The sequence below is a fragment of the Sus scrofa genome, chromosome 6 (genome assembly GCF_054392235.1).
Source record: "Sus scrofa isolate SSC_HxYL_T2T_F1_AM1 chromosome 6, Sscrofa_HxYL_maternal_Yorkshire_Landrace_v2.0, whole genome shotgun sequence".
Lineage (NCBI taxonomy): Eukaryota > Metazoa > Chordata > Mammalia > Artiodactyla > Suidae > Sus > Sus scrofa.
Window position 1 is genome coordinate 80,274,757 of NC_139388.1, and position 8,096 is coordinate 80,282,852.

At 54.5% G+C, this 8,096-nt stretch overlaps 1 protein-coding gene across 1 annotated transcript in view; it reads right to left on the reverse strand.

The window, feature by feature from the left end:
* Positions 1–7,538, reverse strand: part of PADI2 (peptidyl arginine deiminase 2) — a 58,511-nt gene extending 50,973 nt beyond the window's left edge. Inside the window, exon 1 of the mRNA XM_003356166.5 lies at positions 7,356–7,538. Coding sequence (XP_003356214.1) covers positions 7,356–7,447 — 92 coding nt within the window. The 5' untranslated portion in view covers positions 7,448–7,538. The remainder of the gene's footprint in view (positions 1–7,355) is intronic.
* Between the last annotated feature and the right edge of the window lie 558 nt (positions 7,539–8,096).

Consider the following 8,096-nt stretch of genomic DNA (forward strand, 5'->3'; position numbering starts at 1 on the left):
AACCTCATGGTTCCTACTCAGATTAGTTTCTACTGTGCCACAATGGGAACTCCATAGACTTATCCACTGTCTAGTCTCATACTCCAGGCTATGGAAGCTATGCCCTTTCTGCCCCCACGTGTCCCAACTCTCTTGCCAGGTACCTTTGCTCCTGCATGGTATGTCCTGGTCATATGGTGAACCCTTGATCGTCCTTCAGTTAGGTTGCCATCTCCTCCAGGAAGTCCTCCCTGATCCTATCAGCAAGGACTCATCTTTCTCTCCCTCTGCTGGTGCCTCAGACAACACTTAACACTTGTTTGGCATTTCTCTCCCAGGAATGCTATGAACTCTTTGAGGCCATAGCTCATTATTATTTGTTTTAATAACAGTATAATAAACCTAACACTAATTCATGATGACTACTGAGTATTGTGTGCCAGGCCATGTGCCAAGCCTTTGGCTCACATGATCTCAGTCCATCCTCTCTTCCTTTTTTTTTTTTAATCTTCAAATTAATTGTAAAAAAACCTTTTATTGGAGTATAGTTGACTTACAGTGTTGTAGTCCATCCTTTCAATAACCCCACGAGGCCTGTATTAATGTCATCCCATTTTACAGATGAGCATGTTGAGGCCTGCAGAGGGCAAGCACTTGCTCTGAGTCTCAGGGACAGACTGAGACAGGCAGGGTGTGGGGTAAACTCAAGCTCTCTGAGTGCTGGGCCTGGCTGTCCTCTTCCTGGGATAGGGTCCAGAGGTTACAGTTTTCCCTAAAGGTCCTTGGGGTAGGGACACCTGGCAGGGGACAGGGAGTGCCAGGCCTGGCTCAGGAGAGGATCAAATGAGAGGTCCCCTACTTATTTTGCCGGTGGGGGTCAGAGGTAGAGAGAGGGGACACCAGAAGCGGGCTTCCTGCCCTGGGATCTTGGATGAGTGACTGAGATAAGCAGGCTGGGGCTGGTCAATGCCCCAGGCATGGGGTCAGACACGCTGGGCAGGACTGAGCTGCCTCCAAAGGCTGGTCCCCCCACAACTGAATAAGTATGCCTGTCCAGTGGTGGTGGGGCACTGTAGTGAGCCCCCATTACAGTGCTCCCACCTGACAGGGCCCTGTGGACAGGGAAGGAAGGTTCTCGGGGACCCCAGCTGTGCAGGGGGCTGTGGGCTCCAACCACAGGGTGCCAGGAGTTCTCTAGGACCCTGCCACTCCCTGGGAATTTACCTGACACTTGAGCCCCAGAGCAGCTCCTGGCAGGGCCTCCTTTTGAGGGTTGAGGGCCCGGAGTGTTGTTCTAATTTATGGGCCACCTGACCTGGCCTGAATCCACCTACTGTCATTCTCTCAGGAGCAGGTGCTTCTCTGGCCAAACTCGGCCACATGCCCTTGACCTTTCACTGGCCCATCCATCAATACCCATCCCTTGAGGCTGGGAATGGAGAGCCCAGGGATAGGCCAGTTCTCATGCATCCCTGGCCACACCCCTCCATCCACCCAGCAGAGTCCCTCAGTGACTTGAGGGCACGAGGTTCACGGGAGCAAGGAAGGTGGTGGGCAGGGAGAGGACATGCCTAAAACGTGAGTCCCAGAAGACAGCCCGGCAGAGCTTCAAAGGCCGGGGCTCCCAATTGCCACTATTTACCAGCTGTGCCATCTTTTTTTTTTTTTTTTTGGCTGTGCCAGGGGCATGCAGAAATTCCCAAGTCAGGGATCGAACCCAAGGCACAGCAGTGACAAGGCTATATTCTTAACTATTAGGCCACCAGGGAACTCCCTAAGGATACTTTCTTTCCTTCCTTTTTTTTTTCTTGGTCATTTTAGGGCTGCACGTGCAGCATATGGCATATGGAGGTCCCCAGGCTAGGGGTTGAATCAGAGCTGTAGCTGCTGGCCTACACCACAGCCACAACAACATGGGATCCGAGCCACATCTGCGACCTACACCACAGCTCACAGCAACACAGGATCCCCAACCCACTGAGCGAGGCCAGGGATCAAACCTGCGTCCTCATGGAGGCTAGTCAATTCATTTCCGCTGAGCCACGATGGGAGCTCCTAAGGATACTTTCTAAAACACTCACAGCAACCAAGAGACAGGGATAGGAGGGCTGGGAGTGAGATGGAGTTGAATTAGATTCTACAGGCTCTTCCCCAAGGTAGGATGCATAACTGCCCTGTGCCCTATTTTCCCAGCATTTTACTGTGCTGATGGCCAGGAACCCTGCCCTGGTAACTTCTTTTCTATCTTGTGCCAGAGAGTAATGGGCAAGGCCCTGCCGGGAGAAATGGCTGCTTAGCCTCTTCCTTGGGGTATCCTGCAGGAGGCACAGGATCACCCCTACTTCCCACCTCACAGCTTCATCAGGAGGTCGTGTAACCAGCCCTGAACAGGCAAGAGATAGTTGGTAACAGCTCCTGCAGACCTCAGTATACGGGTCCTGACTTCTCTCTGCCAGAGAGAAAGGGACACCTGCCCAGTCGAGAGCTCTCACCTCTAGAAAGATGCACAAAGCCAGGGAGGGACAGGAGAAGCCGCCTACACAGCCGAGGTTGGGGGTCAGTGGGGGAGCTGGGCAGAGTGTGAGCACCTGTTCATTGACTCCAAGGCAGCTCTTTCTCCAGGGCCCCGCCAGGCTTTGGAGGTGTCTGGTGGAGGTGAGGGGGGAAGAGGGTGAAACTGACAGGGGGATGCCACTGGCTCAGTGCCTCCTCTTCAACTTCAAGCCAAAATCGGAGGGGGGGACCCAGGCCAGCCCTGGCATAGAAGCAGCTGCCAGCTAAAGGGACCGTGGGGGAGATTGTGTGGACAAGGTGTGATGTGCCAGACCTGACAAAAGTATGCTTCTGTCACGAGACAGGGTTCTACAATATTTTCTTAGCCTCTTTGCTGAACACCCCATCTTCCTGCTTGAAAAACAGTCACAGTGCTGGTAAGTGACTTAAGCTTAAGAACAAAGACCTAAAGGCATAAGCTCTTCATAGGGTCAGCTGAATTAGGACATTATGCATTGGTCTAGGCACACCAGATATGGATCTGTGCAGATTGGCACACCGTTTGCACAAGCATGATATGTCCTCTAAGGGATAAGAGAAAGAGGAACCTCATGGCCAAGTGGTTTATGAGTGGTCGTTAGTGGGATATGCATTAGCAAAGAGAACCAAGGTGCAAACCTAGGCACGCCTGGTTGCAGCAAATAGGCATGCCATTTGCGGAAGCACAGCCAGGATTCTCTAGAAAGCACAGCTAACTCAAATGCTAATGATTGTTATGTGCCTAAAGGTCAGAGTAGAAGCTTAACCTTTTACCAGCTAAGCGGCTTTTAAAACAATAAAAGAACTTATAAAATAGTAAACAAACCCTATATCCTCCACCCATAGCCCCTCCTCACTTGACTTCATCCTAAGGAGCACAATAAAAGCAGAGTGGTTTCTTGAGGTGGAGCTCTTGGTCCCTGAGACCTTGAGTCCCCCGGTTCCCACCTTTACTTAAGATAAATGTCTCTGAGTCTTGTTTTATGTTAACTTTTTTCCTTAAGTTTCACAGCACCCGTTCTTCAGCCCCATCCTGCTGAGCTGGTCTCAGCACGCTTCTGAGTAGAAGAGAGTATCTTTAACAGCGGCTGCAAAGTAAATCTCTAGAAAAAAAAAATCCTACTTCCTTCTCTCTGGGTATCTATTTAGAGCTTGCTGGAGACCATTACTCAGAATGTGGCTGCACCAAGGCATCCATTCTCCAAGGGTCAGTTATGCTGGGCGAGGGTGGGTGACCCAGAGGGCCTGGTGAGGAAAGGGCGGGCAAGGCCCCTGCTGTGTATCTGGAGGGGAAGGGGTTGTGTGTGCATCTCAGGAAAGGGCGCCCAGAGCCCTTGGCAAAGGGTTGGATGTTAAGGTCTGCTCACTTACCTTTGTGATTCAGGAGTGAGGGGGCGAGACACCTCTCCCTTACTAGGGGTCAAGACACCATTCCCTCCCTGGCCCAGGGTCCACCAGGCCTTGTCCTTTGGTGTCTCCTTGGAGATGGGAGGCCCTGGGGCATCATATAGGGTCTTGAGTCAGGAACCCGTGTCTGGGCTCTGGGCGGGGAAGGGCTCAGTGGGAAGTGAGAGTTGGCTGGTGGTGGGTGAAGTCTCCAGGGGCAGTGGGCTTGTGAGCCAGGTGGAGGGTGGAAGGGACACAGGCTGAGGGGGTCATCCAGGGCAACCTCCTAGTTTTAGGGTCGTACAAGCTAGAGTGGAGATTAAGAGGCTAAGTTCTGAGTCAGGCAGAATTAGAGTCCTGTGTGACATCAGGTGAATGGCTTCACCTCTCTGAGCCTCATTTTCCTCATCTGCAGGATGATCCCAGCATGACCTCCCAAGTCTGCGGGGAGGCAGAGAGGAGATAAAGCATTTGGTTTGTAAGTACCCACCAGTATCTCTCGCTATGAATGCGGATAGTCGCTTTTATCACTACAGCTTTCAGGAGTAACAGTGGCAGTAAGCCAGTCTCCTTAGTTTCAGAAGGGACTTCCTAGAACCCCCAGCTCAGTGGCTCTCAAGTGGAGGGGATGTGGCCCATAAGGCACTGCTGGCCTTGTCTGAAATCATTTCTTTTTCCTTCTTTCTTCCTCCCTTCCTTCCTTCCTCTGTCTCTTTCTTTCACTCTTCCTTGCTTTTCTTTTCTGCTTTTTTAGGGCCACACCCATAGGATATGGAAGTTCCCAGGCTAGGGGTCAAATCAGAGGTGTAGCTGCCAGCCTATGCCACAGCCACAGCAACACCAGATCCAAGCCACATCTGCGACCTACACCACAACTCATGGCAATGTTGGATCCTTAACCCACTGAGCAAGGCCCGGGATTAAACCTGTATCCTCATGGATACTAGTCAGATTCATTTCTGCTGGGCCACAATGGGAACTCAGTCCTGCTCTTTCTTTCACTCTCTTTCTTTTCTTCTATCCTTCTTTTTTGGCTCCTGGGGCATGTGGAAGTTCCCAGACCAAGGACTAAACATGAGCCACAGCAGTAACCAGAGCCACAGCAGTGGCAACACCAGGTCCTTAACCCATAGAGCCACCAGGGAACTCCTGTAGTCATTTCTGGTTTTCACAATTAGGGGGTTGCTACTGGCAACAGGATAGCCCCTGGTGTCAAAGAATTATCCCCAAATGCTGTAGTGCTGAGGCTGAGGAGCCCTATTCAGTACATACAGTGGCCACCACCTGTGGCTATTGAGCACCTGAAACGTGGTTAGTCTGGAGAGAGATGTGCTATAAACACAAAATACACACTGAATTTCAAGCAGAGGATGTAAACTGCCTCAGTAATTTTTATATTGATTACATATTGAGATGCTAACATTTGGGATATATTAAGTTAAATAAAATATGTATTATTGCAATTAATTTTACCTGCTTATTTTAACCTTAAAAATGTGGCTACTATAAAATTAAAATCACACATGTGGCTCTGTGGCTTGCATTCTGTTTCTGCTGCTCTAGACTGCACTGCTTCTCTTGGGGGTGATGGAGAGTCTTAAGGGAAGTGCAGATGGGAGAGGGAGGGTCGCTGGGGCTGTGGCTGGGTTCTTGAGAAAGGACAAAGGGGGGTCGTCACAGCTCTGGCCCCTGCCCGAGGGAGGATGAGTCCACACCTCCCCCACTCCCTGCCCCCACTCTGCCAGGGAGAGAGCGGGCAAGGGGCTTGAGCCTGAACCCCTTTTATACCCCACCTCAATGGAGGCACCATGCCAGCCTTTCAGGTTGCACTAAAAGTGCCCCAGTGAACAAACAGGCGGGTATAATGACAGCTGAGGCTTAGCGACCTGAGCATCCTGGCTCCTTGCCCACTTCCTGGTAGGGCCCAGTTCAGGATTGGGGGTGGGGAAGGGAAGGGAGCCCTCCCAGGCCACTGAGGCCTGGACCACACTCCACTTCTGTGTTGTGAGCCCAGAAACCACCCCTGAGGTTTACATGTGGACAACTGAGGCCAGGGGCTGAGGAGTGGGGACAGACCTTGGTCTGCAGGGTGACGGGGTCATTTGCCCTAGGGGAAGGACAGCGCCTGCTGAGGAGGTGGCAGAAGACTGGCCCCACAGAGCTGCCAGGGCCACTGGAGGTGACAGAGAGCATGGGCTGGGGAGGGTGTGTGGAAAGACCCAGGGATGGGGTTTGGTGGGGGCCTGGGAGAGGCAGGGTGCTCCGGATGACAGAATGATGTGGGAGCAATAGGCCACTTCGGCACCTCCAGCTTAGCCCAAGGCACAGAGAGGCTAAGGGACATGCCCCAGGGTATCAGCATGGGGTCCCAGCCCTGAGCCCAGCATGCTCCCTCCTCTCACCACTGACCCCTCCCACGCTAGCAATGGGGAACATTTCAAATGCTTGGAATAGAGGTTCTGCAGGATCCCGTCCAAGACCCTCGGCCCTGCATTCACACCAGCCGCACTTTGCAAGGCCTGCCCCAAGCATCGCAGGGAGATGGCTCCTTGGACTTGGCTGCTTCCCGGGGGCGGGGCTGGGGGCTGGAGGTAGGCCCTGACTTCAATTCCCTCACCCCATGTCCTACTGTCTCAGAAATCCTGCACCCCACCAAAGTTCATGGACAGGAGCAAAGGGCCGGTGGCAACAGGGTCCTGAATCAGGAGCTCTCCTCTGACAAAGATCCCAACTGCACCACCTCGGTTTGCGGGAACAAAGTCCCTCCCTGACCCCAGGGTGAAGTCAAGGGAAGGCATTTGGGGACATGGAGCTTATGGCCAGTGCCTGGGGACAGGCAATCACCAGCAGCCCCCACAGGGTGAAACTGGAGCTTAGGCAACCCCTAGAGCCAGATTCCACCACTGGGCAGCTCCCCTCTGGCCCAGTCTCAGCCTCCAGCAAATCCTGCAGGAGGCTCAGCTGATCTGGGAGTGGGGCAAGGCGCTGAGTTGAGGTGGGTGGTGAGTCAGTAGGGTCTGAGGAGAAGGGAGGGGGCATAAGGGACGTGTGGGGTGGGGGGAGCGGGGAGGGAAAGAGGGGAGGATGACTAGGAAGTTGGAAGGTGCTGAGGTTGTCCTGGGAGAGGGACTGGGGAGGGTCCAGTGGGGGGAAGCCCGAGGTGAGGGGCGGGGTCTGGGAAAGGAGTAGCAAAGGGGGTTGGGGCCGTGTCAGGGCATCTGGGAAGGTCTCTAGATTTCTCGCGGAGGTTGACACAAGGTTTGGGGGTTCCCAAGTTTCTGCGGGAGGTTCTTAAGATTTCTGGGCGCGGGGGCCTCGGGGGCGAGGGATGACTCGGGCTGGAGGAAGGCTGCCCGCGTCTCCAAGTCCGGGGAGGGTCTCGGGATTTCTGGGGCTTAGATTTTGGGCCGAGCCCGGAGTTGGAGGGGGTCTCGGGCCAGCGCGGTGGCCCAGCTCACCTGTAGACATCGGTCCAGAGGTGCGTGCCCAGCACGTACACCGCCTCAACGCGGCTCCCGTACTGCAGCCGCACGGTCCGCTCGCGCAGCATCTTCCTGGCAGAGCACAGCCCTGGGTGGGTCCTCGTTCGTCCCCGTCCGCCCGGAGCACCTGCGGCAGGTGAACCCTCACCAGCTGTCCGCAGTCGCCCGGCGCCGGGCTCCGCCTTTATCCTGCCGCCGGTGGGCGGGGCGGCCCGTCGGCTGGCGGGGCGGCCCGTCGGCCTCCCTTGCAATGGGCCGTGGGCCTGTCCGTCAAGCGTGACCACGCCCCCAACTCTTTCCGCTCCCTCGTGGTCTGGGTGAAGTCAGCAGTTGCAAGGTCCCTCTTTTTCATGGTTGATTTACTCATTCTTTCATTCCACACACTTTCCGTGGGCCCCCAACTGCCCGGTGCCAGGACGCAGGGCCAGTCTCCCTTCCGGGCGACCCCAGCCCTACCGGGCAGGTAATGCAAATGTGGAGCTGGCTTCGGGGCGGGGACAGGAAGGAGGTGGAGGGAGCCCAGACCAGAGGGTGCCCTAAATCAGCCCAGGCTCCGGGACCTGAGCCTTCTTAAAGAAGGCGTTTGCAAAGTAAGTGGAAGGGAGGAGAGGAAGCTGACCAAACCAGGAAGCCAGATACCGCCTGACACCCACTCAACTCAACAATCAGATCAGAATTAGAGGGAAAATGGGGAGGGGGCGGGGGCGGGGAACTCTG